The sequence below is a fragment of the Xyrauchen texanus genome, chromosome 16, assembly GCF_025860055.1.
Source record: "Xyrauchen texanus isolate HMW12.3.18 chromosome 16, RBS_HiC_50CHRs, whole genome shotgun sequence".
Taxonomy (NCBI): domain Eukaryota; kingdom Metazoa; phylum Chordata; class Actinopteri; order Cypriniformes; family Catostomidae; genus Xyrauchen; species Xyrauchen texanus.
In genome coordinates, this window is record NC_068291.1 from 34637884 (window position 1) to 34657434 (window position 19551).

Consider the following 19551-nt stretch of genomic DNA (forward strand, 5'->3'; position numbering starts at 1 on the left):
ATAGAATTTTGTTTTGTAAATTTAGGCATTATGTGTTACGGATTTTTGTTCATTTGCGTTTTGAGAATCTAAAAAGTTACAAAACGCCTACAAATCACTCAAAGGCCTAAATGGAACCGCAGTGCTTACTGGAGTCCTAAAAAAGTCCTAAAACACGCAGTCCTAAAAATCATTTTAAAGACAAAGAAATTAGTGAAACCACAGCGTTTACTGGAACGGCAAGAGAGGAGACAGACAGTAAGCCAAAGATAGAGGAATGGACCACTCTGCTCACTCAACACAGGTAGCCCTGTTTACATCTCCCAGAGGAACCGCCTAACCACTAATTTTCGATGATAAATTACGAGCAGGCTGTGCATCCATCTGCAATTTGTCCACAGTCCAAATTATGAATGCGGACAGATTTGTAATCTCAAGCTTGGAATGATAATACCAATAAACCCCCCTGTTATCTCTGTTTCAGACAATGCATATTACATTAGTGTGACCTTAGATGTGCATTCTTTTATACAACAGCAAGGAAACCCTATGCACACCTATTGCAGTATTACTAAAAATAATCATTCTTATTACCTTATTAAAATGCATCTTTTTGTCATTGTTTTAGCACAAATATGGTTTAGGCGCCAATTTTGTACCATATGAAGGAAATAACTGAGTATGACTAAGGTTCTTCCATCCGTCCTGAAATCCAGCCCTCCTTTTAGACATATAGAAGTAGCACCCAGAACCCCTTCCAGGCAAAATCAGGCCATCTGTGCGTTAAATTAGTCTGCAGTTCATCTATGTAAATAAACAGAGAAAAAGGCCTGCAGACTTAACGACTGTGAATATCTGTGAGACTAGTTATTATAGTAGTCACTTATCTACGCATTTCAGATAAATCATTATTTCGATGCTGACATTTTAGTTTGACATGTAGTTGGCATTAAAAAATATAAATAAAAATGGAAAATATAAATAAAATAATTTTATTTTTGATCATTCCAAAATGTCTTATTGGTTTAACAGCAAGAACTATGAGTGTGTTAGAAGAAATTCATTATGTGGAAATGCTATTGTGTACATGTGCGACTGTTTTATATCAACTGTATCTGCACCTGTGAGCACATGAACAAAAGGATACACATTTGAACCAATAAACTGAGATTGCTTGCAGGCATGTGCATAAGCAATATGTGTGCATGTGTGTGTTTGTGTGTGTGTCACACATTTGTGCATCCTGGGAAGCTGCATTAGCAGAAATGCACACACACACACACACACACACACACACACACACACACACACACAGACACACCAATACAGGAAGATGATTTAAAAGTTTAAAAAGACAACAACAGCCACATTTTCTGACCTTTGTAATAGACTTATATAAACAGCTATAATTTGTATACTCCAACCAGGTAACATCTTGTACAATAAAAAAGTTATAAGCTGTTATAAGCTCTCAAACTCTGTAAAGTGATGTGAAAGTGAGACTGTAGTCTCTCTGTACTGTGGGAGAGAATTTGAGGTACGCTGGTGGAAAGCGTTAGTTTAATATGTCATAGGTCTAACACAGACCTGAATCAAAGTGACTGCAGCAGGGGAAAAAACAGAGTGGTAAAGAACAAGTGCAGCTGAAATTTTCTCTCTCTCTCTCTCTCTCTCTCTCTCTCTCTCTCTCTCTCTCTCTCTCTCTCTCTCTCTCTCTCTCTCTCTCTCCCTGTCCCCTTCTTTTGCTCTGTCTGGACCAACCACAGGAATGCTTGCAAGCAACGCAACTAGTACGCACTTCAAAGGAAGGGACCCCCATATATTCAAACACACACTTACATCAGTTGTTGTAATCATGTAATCACACATTGATGGACTCACTTTAAGAGATTGAGATAATCTATAGGTTAATAATTCCAGTGTTGTAGAATCTACTTTGAAACTATAATTTACAAGCTAGTAAGAATTTAAAATAGTCAAACTACAGTCAAGTTACACATTTGAAAAAACAGCTACTCTTCAAGCATCTAAAACAAAATGACCAAAATACATTATACTGTATACAGACAGACAGACAGACAGACAGACAGACAGACAGACAGACAGACAGATAGATAGATAGATAGATAGATAGATAGATAGATAGATAGATAGATAGATAGATAGATAGATAGATAGATAGATAGATAGATAAACTATATGTGCAACTCTATTCAAGGTAAGAAAATTAACTATGCAGGCCCGTTCCACCAGTGTGTGTTTCTTAGACAAACAGTTGAGAGTGTGCAATTCCTCAAATTCACACACACACACACTCTCTCATCCACCAGCGATAACAATGCTGTCACCAAGGTAACATTACAGCTCATGATTTTCTCTGATCCCTGAACAAATACTCCATATAATTCTATCAGGGCCACCAAAATGTCAAATGTTATTTGTCTTTATCAAGCACTCTCTGGCAGCCAGAGAGAAAGACAGTGGGGCAGTGAAAGTTAGAAAACCTGAAGAAAAAATATATAGCTATATATGTGACTAAAAATAGATCAAATCAAATAAAACCTTGAAGTTGTATAAAATACCCAAAGTTGCCACTCATTATTTTACCACTATTTTATATTTGAATGCTACATTTTCTAATTAAGAGGAAACAGTCTAGTTTATTGACATCCTGTAATTAATTAAATACAATAATGTTACAAATTACACTACTTATGTTTACATCTCTAAACGATAAGCTCCTAACGATGCTCTCATTTACCTAGTAAGGCTGCATGAGTCAGAATGCACGCTAAGAGGATTTCTGTAAAACTGAAAACTAAAAAAAGACATGGCTTCTAAAAATGAACGCATCACAATGCACGTTTAAGCACTGTTTGTATTTATACAGCATTGTTAGGAAGCCCCTCTGACTCATACTTACGGGGTTTTTTTGTTTATGGGAGAGAAGGAAAATTGATGTTGACAGGTATTTGGCGGATCACGGTAAAGTCTGGGTTTCCCTCCAAAAACACACAAAGGTCTGCGTGTTACGTAACATCACTTTAGCAGCCCAGCATAAAGCAAAACATATCTTTCATCCTGCACAAGTTCTTGGACTTTCACCTCGCAAATGCACTATTAAAGCTCAGTGTTATTTGGCTCACATCTGCAATGACAAACTGTTGATATTTTCAAAAAGTCGCAATGTGATAACACTCAAATAGTTTTTTGAGCTTTTTAGCCATTGAGACTGCTAAGGCCTAATTAGACAACGCACACACCATTTAACAGATTTCATATTGTTTTTACTGGGTCCATAAATTTTCCCATTTAAATCTTGAAAGACTATATAATGCTGTCCAGATATAAAGATTTGCCCTGCGCCAATTAAAGCCATTCACATAACTGTGGGGAGAATGCGCTTAAAATGAAAGCCAGAAAAAGTGCCTAATCAAACAATAAAAAGCTCCGCTTTACTGTTTGTGCATTATTTTCCTATGGTTCCCATCAGCCCGAGCTGCACAAAAGCAGAGGCAGTGGGTGGGGGCTTCGCTATTTACGCTGCTGCATACACAAACCTGACCACACCAGCCCACAAACTTCAATTTTGAAATACCCTCCATGTGTAACACAACCCAACAAAATAAGCCTGCTACCCAAGACTGAGCACATAACAGAGATGTAGGCCTAGCCTCAATGTTTGTGTATGAACGGCAGGGAAACGGTGGTGTAGAGTAGGACAAGCTGGATTTGGGTTGAGCCTTCCACTCAGATGGTACACAAACAAGCAGACAAACAGGTTGGCAAAGAGGTTGCCGGTTGACGGCAGCCTTCTTTCTAATGATTTCACGTTTTCGTGCATGTAAAAGCTGTGTAACACATGCACATGTGCAGACGCCGCACTGGGCTTACAGGAATTTATCAGGAATTAATTAGGCTGTTGTTAATCTGTAACCTACAGTCAAGCACACCAACGCTCAAAGGGATGCCACAAACCACAGCCTAATGTGCTAGGCCTCTAGTTTTTCCTGTTTTTCTTTTGCTAAAAATCTTTTCTGTCAACCGTACTGCTCTGTGTTTCTTTAGCCATTAAAAACACAGCCACTAGGATGTTTTAGCCATGTTTTAAGAGATTACAAGTCTGAAGGCCTTCTAAAATCTTGTGAAACATAAGACAAAGACTCACTTTTGTTGGGGATATTTAGATGATGGAAGAGCAGAGTCTTTGAACACTAGTAAATGCATGCACGGTGGCGGGCGGTGTGCATGTGTGAGCGCAAAGCACCGTGCATGTGCAAATGAAGCTGTTAACAAGAGGAGAACAGGGATATTTGTGGCGCACGGCAGCGGCGGAATTTTAAAAGCATGATCCTCGGTAGCTGTGGCGGCGGCAGCCCATTCTTTAATTAAAAAGGGGAAGAAAAAGAAAATGAGTTGTCTAGCAGGTAAAAAGAGATTAACATGATGATGTCCATTGGGAGCCTGTCTAAGCATCGCTAACCCTTTATCAGCAAATCTCATCAGGGAGATATTAGGCGACCTAATATTTTCACAAGGAAGGAGGACTGAAGGAATTATGTTTAGCTGGAATGACTAAATATCACCTGAAGCTTAGCATCTCGCTTTCTTTCTCTACAAGGCTTTTGCTGCTAATGAAATACATTATATTTAACACAAAGAAGAAGTGTATATTACAGTCAGAGCGAATACTATATTCTCTCACACTAAAACTCATTCTAAAGCACGAATTTGAGCAGGAACTTGGGAACCGGAGCATTTCCATGCTCGGAGCGGGTCAGAACTCAGCCAGCTGTGGGACGAAAAAACATCCAACCACCATTAAGTGCCTCTGTGCCTCATAAATCAAGCCACGGAAAGCTTGCATGGATTTGCTCACTTTTGATGCCATCCAACGGATTCTGCTGCCTTGATGCATTTATACTGACAGACAGGCATACACTTCTGTACATTTCATCAGAGAGAGGCTGCATGCTCTCTGTCTCTCTCTCTCTCACCGTGCAAACAAAAGGCACCTGAAACTGAAAGGAAAGAGAATATGCAAGCGTATTAATCAAACGTGCCAGGCAGACATTTTGCCCATTGTTATGGGGAGAGTGTAAGCTCTGTGGAGGTCACCATATTTTATATCACAGACTCAAATTTATTTATTTAGATGGCAAGAACAATAGGTACTCAGTCAGAGGGGCCTGCAAGTTCCACAGCCACTTCATCATTCACTTTTTAAGCATGCTGGCAAAATGAACGAGGTGGCATTCAACCTATATTTGTTTATTTTGATGCTACGTTTGACGTCGTGTCTACATTTTAAAGACGGGCCTATTAAATAGTTATTACATATCTAAATACTGTAAATAATTAAACACTTGAGTGATAAAAATGAAAAGAAAAAAAATGTGGTGAGAGAGAATGACAGAGCCTGCTTGTTGCAAGACCAGCTGCTGTTGTGAGGCGTTGACAGTTTGAATCTGAGCGAGTGTGTTAAAGGCAATATCGTTTTAAAAATCTATGCCGATTCGTTGGAAGCCGCAGCCCCGTTGTTCACTTGACTTACCCATTTAAGCACATTTAGGAAATATGTTTTACACTTTTTCAATACTGCCTTTCCCACCCCCTCTGGCAGACTAAGAGCTCCCCCTAGCAGGTCATGCCCAGCACACTCAATGCAAAGCACCAGAAATATTTGTATAAATAATGCTTGATTTCCTGAACTCTAACAGGGGAAGCAAGGAAATATTTTAAGACCTGTTCAGAAAACTATTCCATTGAAAAAGCAAAAAAAAAAAACATTGAATAGCTCAATTTTACCTATTTCATGTATTCTTTTGTAAATTACTCTGAAAAGGCATCCTTTAAAGTGTTAAAACAAAGGAGTGCAATAAAATTTAAATGAGACGACTATTTATTGCCTTTCTAACTCTTGGATTCCTGTGGCTGCAATATACACCTCTCTTGAATTAATGCTTGTGTCCGTATCCAAATACAAAAAAAAAACTGGACAGTTTATCAATAACTAAAGATGCTATAATCACTGCTAAACTGTACAATACATAAAGATGCTACTGTTTATATCTGAATAGGTATTTATGCACATCAAGTTGTGTTTTAATATAATACATTTTCTTTAAATCCTTCCCCCAAAATGTGATCACATAAAGTCCTAAGATTATGTTCTAAATGCATTTCTGTTTTCTTTTTTTTTTTTTTGTTACAATAAAGACACATTTTCCTGAACTGGCAGGTCTAATGTGAAATATGCATCTCAATTGAGAGTTGACAAAAAATGTAACTTTGTAATTCTGTAGATCACGGGGGGAAAGTTACCTTTTCGCTCTCATCTGATTTCCTTTATTTGTGGATGACATCTGTGAAGTCACTTTTAGGTTTATCTGTACAGCACTAAACACCAGTAAAATACAGTGTAGGCTGACATGATATATTAAACATGTATTAAAATCCCATTTAAATTCATCCGATTCAGTGCAACTACAGTCACCCTACTTAAACATTCAGAAAGCTTAGAGGTTTGCATGTGCAGTTTTTGTTACAACAGATCTTGCGAAATTTCAACACAAATAATCAAAAATTGCATCTTGTTGAATTTCACACAGAATTAATAAAATACTGGGTTTATAATGTAGAATATACATTTGAGTGGCATAATGTAGCATGCAACCTCAGGCAGCTAAACCACTAAAACTATTGATGTACAGCACTGCAAACTTTGCAGATCATCAATGCTGGGAACACATATAAATTAACATCTGGACATAAACTTCACACACACACAAACTCAAACACTTGAGCAGACAAAAACTGCCTCTCGCTAACTCAAGGCTAATCCAGCTGTGGTTAACAAAGGCTACATACCACATAGGACATGCTGACGAGCAGACATGCACACACACACACACACACACACACACACACACTTCTGTACAGATATAAATGTGTCCTAAAAGTGAAACTTTGGTTGGGACCACACTTTTTTGACCCTGACATTTGAAGCAAAATTGGCCAAATTTGGAGTGTGGACTAGTAGAGAGAAAACTAAGTTCTAGTTACTAAATATATCTCCAAACTAGTTATCATTGACATTTCCATACTAGTTTTCCTGCTCTACAAATATCCATTTCAAATAATCAGCCATAGATCAAACTGAATAAGAACGAATGAGCAGGCACAGTGACTTTTAGCTTGCAAATCTGCAGGTATTTTCATTTAGTACCTACGATTATCACACTAACAGTTACATCAAAAACGCTGCCACAAACTCTTACAAATTGTGAACTACAAGGAAGAACGCACCCTTGAGCTCCAATGACTATCGACTAACACCTGGCCTACATGTCCCCTGCATAAAAACCACTAAGGCAAGATTTGCTTAAAGAACCTCTCTGAAGCTTATATATTCATTCATCGGTGATGCAATAGTTGCCCTTCAATCCCTTGTATCTAAGAAGGAGAAAGTCGGCAACCCTCTCTCTCTCTATCTCTGTGCATGTAAACAAATTAAATACACAAAATCTTGATGTCTATACTGGCATCTGACTTACTCTGTACATGTCTGCATTTGTGTCCATTTGTAAGTGTGTGTGTGTGTGTGTTTGTGAGAGAGAGAGAGAGAGAGAGAGAGAGAGAGAGAGAGAGAGAGTGAGTGAGTGAGTGAGTGAGTGAGTGAGTGAGTGAGTGAGTGAGTGAGTGTGTGTGTGTGTGTGTGTGTGTGTGTGTGTGTGTGTGTGTGTGTGTGTGTGTGTGTGTGTGTACGTGTGTGTGTGTGTGTGTGTGTGTGTGTGTGTGTGTGTGTGTGTGTGTGTGTGTGTGTGTGTGTGCATGTCTGTGTGAGAGAAAGCACTTAAGGAAAGTTCCTTAGTGTAACTGGAGCATTCTGAAATTTAAATCCCAATTTAATAACCACAGCCATTGTACATGCAATGACTGACAGGACATCTGATAACTATAGGGACACAAATTCAAATGACACTTAGTGAAAAAGGGCCATTTTCTACCAAACGAGCATGATTGTTTTACATGCACGTCGTACACATAGCAGTTATGCAGTAAATAGACACAATTAGCTTGCAAAGGATTCATGCACATGCTGGTAAATCTGCATGATTAAATATGAATAAACAAAAATGTGTTTGTCACAATTACATATGCGGGCAACATACAAGAGACATGCATGACCTATGGCAAGCCTAGCCACGTACTGCAACCCAGATAATGTACATCAAGCTTTAAATAACATCTCCACTTTCATTCGGTCATAAGTCATAGTCATAGTCATATGCATAAAACGTAGTCATATTTGTAAACGTAACTGTAAATTCAAACGTACAATGCACATTGGCATTCAAAATGTTTACACTGCAACTGTGTACATATGTGTACATAGATTAAAAGATTAAGCCATTAGCAAAAGAATGTTGTGTGTTAGAGTAAATATGCACTGTATGGCCCTAACCCTGAAACACAAAACAGATTTGGGTAGCATTACATCACAGGGCTCTGTTATGAATTATCTAGATTGACTCTGTAGACTATACTTAAACACAGGAGTATATGAAACAAAATCTGGACAGAATTCATTGTCTAAAAGTTATTAGACAATTTAGGAAAACAAAAAGCATGCATTTTATAATTTGTCATGGACCAGGGACTATATAGTTGGTATCTTGTATCCTGCAAATTGTGCTATGTAAAAGTATTTCAAGAGAAAATAAATTAATTCAATAATAGAATACATTCGCTGTATTTTGTTTGACAGTAACTTGCGAACTCTTGAATGATCTTGCTTTCAGTGTCTAGCTCCACACACTCCACACCTTGACTCGGGGCAAACTTAAGTGTGAGAAACATTACTGGTGCTCTATGTCTGCTTTGTCTCTTTATACAGACGTATTACCTCTACAAACTTCTGTGTTCTCCACAAAGTAATAGCGTTGCATAATTATGGTGAGCTGTTTTCTTATTATTTAGTTTTTTGCAAATGGCTAAAGTAAAAGTTAGCAGTCTTGACTTTAGGAACTTGAAAAAACATGTTGATTGAAAATTATTTTACTTGCTTAACTTTTCATGCCTCTTTTAATTTTTCACACATATAAAACTTAAAATCGACAAGTTGCATAAGTATAATCAACTTAACCGAGTCAACTAAAACACACTGACACAAGCTCCTTTGGTTGCAGCTGTGCAGTGTGTTGCACTACAAATGTAAAACCATAAACCGTTCCTGTGTTTGGTGGTTACAGGTAGCAGCTCACCTTGAAAACGACTATAGACTAGCTCTTGTAAAAACTGTTGAGGACTTGGTTTTCAAATGAACCATGATAAATAATGTTACGTTGCATCAGCATTTGAGAAGAAAGGCCTACAACTCAAGAATGTCACTTTTTAAAGAAAAGAAAAATAGACTAAAGTGTTCTTTTATCCTGCAATAAATTATTATAATGACCATCCATAACCTAATATAATGTCCACTTTCATATATCTAGATTATACAGGAGGAACTAAAAAAGAAATCATAATGACTCAATGGATTTGGACATATCTCTAAAATAATTATCTATTATCATAACCTATAACATATGTCACTCGTGTAAAGTGTCCTATACTTTCAAACTTAACTTGAAATAAACTTTACGCATTAAATAATACATTCTCAATATAAATTAAAGTTTTTAATGTAATCTCATGGCCTGCTAAGAATTCAAATGATCTGATATTAAAAATACACAAGACTACTTTACATGCAGATTAAATAAAAGAGCCATTTGTATGTAGGGAGTCCAGAAACTGTATCTATTAAACAATTCTTTAAATATTTTAATTTTTTTGATCAAAATCTGTTTTGATTTCATTTTAAGTTACACCAAGCCAAAGGCTGTTTGCTTAAACTTGTAAATACCTTAACAATTAATTCAATCAATTTTACTATTGCAACATATTGGATTTGAAGAGATATTAATAGTTTAATGGTTTTTAATTGATAAGTCCATCACTAACAACAAATATACTCATGCACTGCTACTACAAGGAAAAGATCAAGATTTCAAGCTTTATATTCAAAAACAACCTCTTAAACACAAATAATTAAAAACAAACGAGGGACTTACGTGTTATAATTTCTCTTTGCGACAAATGCTGAGGGTTTCCCTGCTTGCGACGGGACATTGCCCTGGCATTTACACTGGCATCGCCCAGAGACCCGCACAAGTAATAGTCGGCTCGCTTCTTCTCTCCTCTGTGTCCGTGCCGTGGGCTTTTTCCTAACCCCTCACTAACTAACTTTTCCCGGGACTTCCAAAGAACTGCCACAGCTCCGGGCCGTGGATATAGATAGAGGTCCCGCGGATGTAAGAGAAGCGAAATTGTCTTTGCGCACTCCTGCTCTCCAGATGACCAGAGACGCGCAGACGCTCAGTATCTCACCGACACACACATGCACTTCAGCTGTGTAAAAATATCCTTGTAGTTGTGAAGAAATCACTGGAAATGTCTCTTGTGCCTTGTGAGGGAAATTAGAAATGTGATGCCCGGTGCGTTTGGACAGCTTGGACACTCTAGTGGCTCTCTCTCTCTTCGACAAGTCAGCGCCTTGTGGATTTGTCAAAAGCAATTCAAATGTTTATAAGTACAAATGCTAATAATTAAAAAAGGACAATAAGAATAATTACTTTTCAATTGGATGAAAGGAATCCAATTTCTCCTTGAGTTTGGCACTGGAGTGTGCCAAGCGCTGGACAGTTCTTCGCCTCTCCAGGGCACTATTACATGCGATGCCCGGTTACTTTGCTCTTTCTCTCCAATTCTTTGCGCTTGCTCCCCCTATTCGGCTACGCGGACTGGAGACCAAAGACATGGACTTGCCACCTTCTTTTCAGATGAATGAAGACATTTTTCCCTTTTCCGTCTCTATGAAGATGGCGGAGTCCTGCTTCTCCGGGAGCTCTGTCTCTCTGTGGCGAGGGCTGCCTCCGTACAATGGGATAAAATTCAAGTTCAAGTGCGGACGTGACGTTAAGTCTACAGTGGGAAAGAAAATTTGGAGACTGCAAGAGCACTGGGGGCGACTAGTGGTGGCTTTTCACAACTATCGGATCACCAGAACAGCGGTGGAGAGCGTGGACATCGCGAGCCGCTGTCTCACACACACACACACACACATACACACACACGCACACACACGCACGCACACAAACACACAGCACAGGAGACACCGGCGCACTGCTTGACTGTATGCGCAGCAGCACAAATAAAACTACTCAAGATCGCATGCACTACAACATTTACAATGAAGATTTAAAAGTTGGGTTTTTTTGTATACATTTTTTAAAGAAAATATCAACTTTGTTCGCAAATAGCTTTAAAAAAAAATATGTAACGCATGCATATATAGGTTAAATATATATTAACATGTAATTTATATTTAAGCAAAGAAATGCATTTATTAAATAATTCTGATATTGACAGTCATGCATTAACATTAAATATAGAATACTCAGTAAACTGAATATTCGCAAATTGTTGATAAAAACATTAAGGCATAGACGGATGCACAAAGAATACGCGTCAGTGAGACATAAGAGTGCTGTTTGCCTCATATGCAATAAATTAGATGAGATGAGACAGGCGTTGATATACTCACACACCACATTTCTTTTTATATGTTGTATGTCCTAGAAATCACATTATTACATTAAAGCCACATTTGGACTGAGAACATATCAGAAGCAACAAAAAAGATTGTGAAGAAGTCAGTGTTAAAAAGAAATGAAAAATGCGTCCTTTACCCTTTGGTGGACAATCTAATCTACGTGTTATCCTTTAAATTAACATGTGACCTTATGGCTCTAATTTGATTGTTTGATCACATATATTTTAACAAATTAATGAACATTGAGCTGTTGCATGTGTGCAACTGCACGACTGAATAGTCTTCTGAAGGAAATAAAGCGACTGTCATTTTGAAAATAGGGAGGTGTGTGAGCAAATACTACATGATTTGAGTTTACAGGGTGAAATAAAGGCAGTCTAACTTATTTTTCAACCGCACCTGTTTAACTCAATGAGCTGAAACTTGGTCATGTGTCTGAGTCTTTGGATGCATTTCTCTGATTGTGTTTATACGCAAGTGGAAATTGTAAAAAAAAAGTTGTTATGTGCGAGTTTTACACATGTGTAGGCTTTATGGTATATGAGGGAGGCGTAGGTTTCTTTTGAATCAGGTCGACAGCTTTCATTTTTATACTTAGGCTATAGTGACACATTTTTGCTGTGACTTAAATTAATTCAATATGTTTCTATGATGTATGCCTTCTGGGAACTCTATTTGCAAATGCGCAAGCAAGGACGTGACCTTTAGGCTACTATGCTGAGGTCTGCCAGTGAATTTAAAGTGACCCTTATTTTAGAGTTAAGGCTTAAAGTAACGGGTCCTTAGAGGTGCGTGATCAGCTAGTTTCTTCAAAACAGTATTATGTATAAAAACAATAAAAAATAAAAAAAAATGTGGCGGCCGCACTTTAGTGTTAATGTGAATTTACAGTAATCAGTGATACTAATGAACTACATGTACTAAATATGTAATTACTTTTTAAGCTGTTTGTAATTACGCATTCATATTGCTCTGGCTATAGTACTTATAAAGCAACATGTACTGTATGTGTACATGGATAGTGTAAATTGTAAACAATTAGACATTTGGAAGCACGCCGATGACATTTTTTTGAATATTTTAGGATTGAGATATATAGTTATTTAATTGTATTTATTTATTTATTTAACGAAGGTTAGATAAATAACGTCAAGTTATTACCGTTTTTATTCACGTGGGGAGAGTATCTACCTCCGATTGTTGACTAACGCGGTGCGTAATCGAGCCATGGTGCGCCCAAAGGCGCACAGAGGCTCCGGCTTGTGCCAGACTGCCAGTTCAGTGGCAGGTAGTTTTCAGGCGGAGCGCCTGAATGAGAGAGTGTCTTCGTCGATCCATCTGCTCATGATCCATCATGGGATGTGACGCAGGGTGGCACAGCCTCGCCAACGATGCCATCTATCCTTTTGCTGTCTCCGATATATCAAGCGCACGTGAGCTCTGCCCCTGAACTCCACGTTAAACGACGCCGCAACTTTTGCGTCTTTTCCAAAAATTCAACTTCACATTTACAGCATGTACTATATTAAGGGTAGTGAGTTTCTAAAAGTCTAAATGATGAGAAAGGTTGCGCAAAGAGACGCGTTATTTATTTGTACATTTGGGCCTAGGTGTGTCATCAGTGAGTTTGATGAGAAACGGAAGTGATTTTCATATTCCTATAGAGTATAAAAAACATGAGACCGAGAGAGAGAGAGAGAGAGAGAGATGGATGGATGGATGGATGACGACGACGACCGACTGACCGACTGACCGACTGACGATGACAGACAGACAGACAGACAGACAGACAGACAGACAGACAGACAGACAGACAGACAGACAGACAGACAGACAGACAGATAGACAGATAGATAGACAGATAGACAGATAGATAGATAGATAGATAGATAGATAGATAGATAGATAGATAGATAGATAGATAGATTGATTGATTGATTCCTATACATTCTTCATACCTCATGGGACCCTGCCATGAAATGTATGCATTCTTGTCACATTGAAAGGAAATTGTGACTGAGCTATTTGCATTTGCATTTGCAATTCCAATCTCATTTTTTGTTGCCAAAAAATGAGATGGTATTATTTACAAGCATGTTTAAATCTGGAGACGCCATCTTCCTCGAAATCAGGATTAGAGGAGGTTGTCACTAAAACAGGCTCTGCTGCTGCTGGATTATTCTCCCTATAAAAAGCGTGAAATGTTCTCTGAAAAGCAGAGGTTGCCCACAGCTGAGAATGCCATTTTTTGCATGAATTCATTGGACACATTATGTACTTTACTCAGTCCTCTCTGATGCATTGAGTTCTTTCCCTAATGCCAAAAAATTCTTAGCGTTAGTTCTGGCTCAAACACAGCCTGGCAAGAAGACACCGTATGCCAACTTTCTCCTCCATACATTACTAGTGGGAGTACATAAATAGTCTCTTTCATTCTTGTTAACCTCAGTAAATGTGAAAACTCATTTAGTCTACATCATTTTTAGGAGAAAGGCAAGTGTGTGTTCACAGTCTGGAGACAATGATATTGAAATCTGATAATCTAAAATGAGTATTTGAAAATAAGCAAACTCCTCTGAAATCACACATTATTGCTGTTCATCCCATTCTTGAACACTTTTGTTCTATAATAATGTTTATTAATGTAACCTGTATTTTGGACCACATTTCGGTTGCTTATGGAAAATGTAAACACATTTCACATGTCACTTTCATAGCTAATTTGGTGACTTCCATTTCTTTGAAAAATTCAACAAAATGGCTTAATTGAAACTAATTTTTCAGCTTTTTTTGCAATGTGCATTCCACTAAAGCAAAGCACTAACAGGACAAAATAAAGGCAAACTTGATTTTATCAGCACAAATTGCCTTGCAAATGTAAATCACAAATTAAAAATTCAAAACATTAATTCCTTATTGTTTGTTTACTACTGTATACCAAAATTTAGATGCAACCATTACAGCACTCCATATTTCATACTGCAGCACCCCTGCATGAACTATTATCTTCATATAATAAGTATAATCCAGGAGATTCAACTCTTGGGTTTTTGAGAACAGTATATCTGCTCTATGAACAAAGTGTGTACACCACAGTTGGACAAGATTTATGAAGTCACTCAGAAGTGCTGAAAATGCAATGCAACAGTACCCTCTGTTGGCTGGTGACTCCACCGCAATGATCCACCAACATTGATTTCCAACACTCTTCTACTTACATTTTACACTTTATCATTTTATTTTTCTTTAGTAAATGCCAGCATGAATCCCCCAACCTGATTTATAATTCCTAGCATATTGTATGTATATTTCAGAATATGTTTAAATTTAGACAAATATTATGAAAATAGAGGTTAACCCATGTTTCATTCATCAGAGAAGTAAAAGAATAGAAATAAATTGTCTCGCTTTGTCCTAATTTTATTACTTTAATTATAATGAAAATCTAAATTGTAACTTTTTAATAAAGAACAACATTTGTGTATGTTGATAAAAGGATGTAGTCTACAGTGTTTTTGTCTATGAGAGATTTTTAATGGTATTTAATCATATTCATGGTTTTACTTGACCCTCTGTCATTCTCTATATCTACTCTGACAACTTCTCACAATACATAATCCATCAGAATGAAAGCACTTGCAGACAGTAATGTATCAAATTGAAAAGTTAAAACAAACGTGGTAATGAAAAGTGACAGATTTACACAGCTATGTGTTGTAATGCATTACTTTAATCATGATTGTATTGTCAAAATAGCCCGATGTGCTTTACAAGCCTACATAAAACATGTAAAGACTTCAGGTGTCAATTTGTGAAAATGACGGTCAGAAAATTTTTCTCACACTTTCTCTTTTACACGCACACACACATACATTGGCTGCACTATATTTGATGCAATAGTTTAAACGGTGATGGTATTTGCTAAACCCCATCCTTAAAACCTGTTGAAACCTGTTGAAAGCAGTAGGTTTAAAGCAAAACATGATTTGTCAAATTAATAAGCATTTCAAACTGTGAGGTCAACTTCAAATTTCCTCAGTTGGTTGGTTTTTGACATGTTTTCCTAGTAAAGACATTTTCAAAAACATGGACCTTACAAGTGTAACAAAATCTGTACACTTATGCACAACAGACAGAAAAGAACATAATATGTATATTTATACTGTACAATGTATATATTACATATGCTCACTGTTGTTACACAAAAAAGCCCTAAAACCAGAATGAACATGCCTAGAGATCACATCACCATTATAAAGTTGATTAAGACCACTCTAAGAAGATTCATCTGTCCCACATCCTCTCTCTCTCTCTCTCTCTCTCTCTCTCTCTATCTATCTCTATCCCCAGCAAAAGGAATACATTCATCTAGTAAATCTGAAGGAATGCCATCCTTAATTGCTTTTCAATGGGGAAAAGAGCTAAAAGACATGGCTTTGTCAAGCAATAAACGATATGAGTGATAAGACCTTCTGATACACCATATCTCATGTCTCCTCTCAACATTCAACCCAAGACCTTGTGGCCAACTTGCAGGCGGCTCTCAGCCTTAGGCCTGAAAACAAGACATTAACAGGTTTGTCTCTGCACACGGGCAGCCTGGATGTTTTTGGGAGGCTCCTATCACTGATCCCTGTTGGGACACCACATACCTGCACTTTCTGAGACCCAGAGAGTGAGTCCGGAGGGGGAAACGCGATTGTTTGAAAAGAAAAATGGCAACAGAGTGTGACTAAATCGGTTTGCCTGGCAGTCGGACAAAGGCTTGATTATGCCGCTCCCGAGAGGACATGCAGGGGCCGCAAATCCTGGCATCAGATTGGAAAGTTGAACGTTGCCAAAAGCACACATTCACGACAATTAGCTACCTTTTAAGTCCCAGCCCCCTGGTTATCCATCCCCTAGGTGGTTATCTAATCGCCTGCTTTTGTTTAGAGGAACGGCTCTCTTTCACTCTGGGCTGACATCGTTTACGCTGCCGGCTGGCACTTCTTTAAATCTGCAGAGGAGCGCTGGAGAGGCAGCCCATCAAGGAGACTAAGTAGATAAACAGGGACGATCTCAACCTACTAAACCAACTTTGTAAGCCTCTAGTGCACACAGAGCTCCACAAATAGGGGCAATTGCTGGTCCAGTTTCTAGCGTGTAAATGCAAGCTGTGATATTAGCTTTGCGTAAAAACTTTCAGAGGAGGCGTTTGAGGAAGCCACAGGGATTAAACTGAAGAAATGTGGAGATCTCAAATTTATCCTTCAGCTTTATGGCTGATGTCAAGCAGAGGACTGCGATTACAAAGGTGGTGTTGAGGGTTTTTTTTTATTTTATTTTATTTTAAAGATTTTGCTCAGCAGTCGCTTTCTTGCCACAGTATTTATGAAATGATTTCCATCAAATCTAATATTTAAAAATGGTCCAAATCAGGGGTGTTTTGTCTGAGGAGGCAAGGGAGGAAACCGGCCTTACTGACAGTAGAGAAATAAATTCTTTCACTGAGGTCCTAAAGTTTGAATGTGAGGGGTGTTACAGCAAAAAACTAATAAAATAAAAAAATTATGTTAGAGGCAGCAGTGCCTGTACTCTGAATGGCTTCCCATTCAATTATTTAATGCATGCCAAACATTTCATGTTCCAACAGGTCCGCAATTCTGAATAAATGGGTCAGATAAGTGAAAATGAATGGACTAATTGCAAAGTAAACAACTCACCCTCTCAAATATCATCTCTTTTGGTCATGACCACATGAACTTGAAGCCGTTATTAGATACCAGTCATCTTAGTTATTTTAAAGGTGCATTGTTATGCCTGTGACATTCATGGCCCCTGCAGCGTTTACCAAAGATTTGTTGATTAATGGCCTGAAAAGGGGTGGTAGTAACAAATAAAAGCTGCACGAAATATGCTTGTGAATGTATCACCTCTGCATTTTTTTAAACACAAACTGAGAAACATTGATGTGATGACATATTTTATATTAACATCATTTATTAAATCTAACATAAATGTTAAAGTGTTGGTTGCTCCTTGATAGTCTCACATGTAAGGTAAATGTATGTCATATATGCCTCTTAAGTCATCCTTATGTTATTCCAAACCCATCACGGAGTGGTGGTGGTGTAGTGGTCTAAACCACATAACTGGTAAACTGTTAATCAGAAGGTCACTAGTTTGATCCCCACAGCCACCACCATTGTGTCCTTGAGCAAGGCACTCAATTCCAGGTTGCTCCGGGGTGGTTGTCCCTGTAATAAGGGCTCTGTAACTCGCTTTGGATAAAAGTGTCTGCCAAATGCATAAATGTAAATATGACATTCTTTCTTCTATGGAACACAAAATGAGATGTTACGCAGTATATTAAGGACTCACAGCCTGAGACACATTCATTTTTACGGTATGGATAAAAGATGCAATGAAATTGAATGATGACCGAGGCTAACATTCATGTTTATCTCCTTTAGTGTTCCATGGAAGTAAGAAAGTCATACAGGTTTGGAAAAAAGAGGTCAAGTAAATAATGACAGAATTTTCATTTTGGGGTGAACTATCCCTTTAGCCAAGAAACTGTGTAAACATCTAATTTATCTGTAATGTGATTTTATATTGGACGAAAAAAAAAAAGCAATGAGGACTTTCCCTCCTCATTTCAGAATTCCACCTCATGTCACTGGCCCTTGTTCTCTCCATACTTGTTCTTTCAGTCAGTGTTAGTCAGATGACAGTGTGGACTAAGGTTACAGTGTACATCTGAACAGTGATGAATAGTATGGTCGCCATCCCCTGCAGTCCTTACATAGAAGTCCCTCCCAGTTCACACTGATAACAACGCTCTAGCCATAAATACAGGTCTCATTTACATCAGGTGATGACAAATGTGTGTGTGTGTGGGGTGTGTTGCGTATGTGTGAGTCCCCCCACCGAATGCTTGCGGGATGGTTCGAGGCTGAATCATATCAAAAGACCTGACACGCTTTCAACAGACGACCAGGCGTTACTGCTGTAAAATACAAAAATGATGACACAAATTAGTTCCCATTGTTTTCTTGTGGGCATGTTGCAATGATGCAATCATAAGCAATGCTCATGCTGCCATTTTTGAAGTGCCAATATAGAAGACTTATTTAGAATGCCAATCCAGTTGCCCTAGCTTTACCCCTTCAATAAAGACTGAGAAATGGATTTGCCATAAATGTATATGTAATTTTAAGTGCATCAGATTTAAAATTTCCAACAGTGGTAAAATCACTGTAATGCAAGGATTTGAGTGGCTTATTACTCTTATAAAATGGTTGCAACAGCAAAAAGGACGTACAGCTTGTTGAGGAAATCTAACTTGCAATGTCTGCCTGGCGGACGATAAACTGGCAATAAAATCCCGTAGACTCACATTGAAAAAGAAACCTCTGCCATAAGGAACCAAAATGTCATATAGGCTTGGGTGTGTGTGTGTGTGTGTGTGTGTGTGACTTAGACCAGTAAGCAACCACCTAGAAACCACCAAAAACAACATAGCAACCATCTAGCAATGACTCAGGAACAACCCAGAACACTCTAGCAACCACATAACAACGCTCTATAACATCCTAGCTGCAAATTTTGCAAGGTAAAGCATTCATATTTTCTATATAATATATATATATATATATATAATACTGTAGAATAGAATAGAATAATATAACGAATTTTTGATCAAAGGTGTGCATATCTTAGACAACTTTGAATATGCCTCATCCAAACAGACTGTAGAGTAGAACAATCATTTCGTAATATATATTATGCTTTAGAGAAATATTCATATTGTGCAGACATTTGGCAGTGATGGTAGAAGGAGGGCCTTTTATATCAGATTGTAAGCGTGGACAGAGTTAATCAACATGTCACACACACAGTGACCCCACAGGCGGAACTCGCTGTGTTTG

At 38.0% G+C, this 19551-nt stretch overlaps 2 protein-coding genes across 4 annotated transcripts in view; both read right to left on the reverse strand.

Annotated features, from left to right (window-relative positions):
- bcl11ba (BCL11 transcription factor B a) overlaps positions 1-11157 on the reverse strand; it is a 58417-nt gene extending 47260 nt beyond the window's left edge. For 2 of the 3 annotated variants that reach the window (XM_052145550.1, XM_052145549.1), the window contains exon 1: positions 10098-11157. In XM_052145550.1, the coding sequence (XP_052001510.1) occupies positions 10098-10155 (58 nt within the window). In that variant the 5' untranslated portion in view covers positions 10156-11157. The remainder of the gene's footprint in view (positions 1-10097) is intronic. The other variant, XM_052145548.1, reaches the window with a different exon arrangement.
- LOC127656964 (serine palmitoyltransferase 2-like) overlaps positions 1-19551 on the reverse strand; it is a 919074-nt gene that overhangs the window by 684586 nt on the left and 214937 nt on the right. The window lies entirely within an intron of this gene.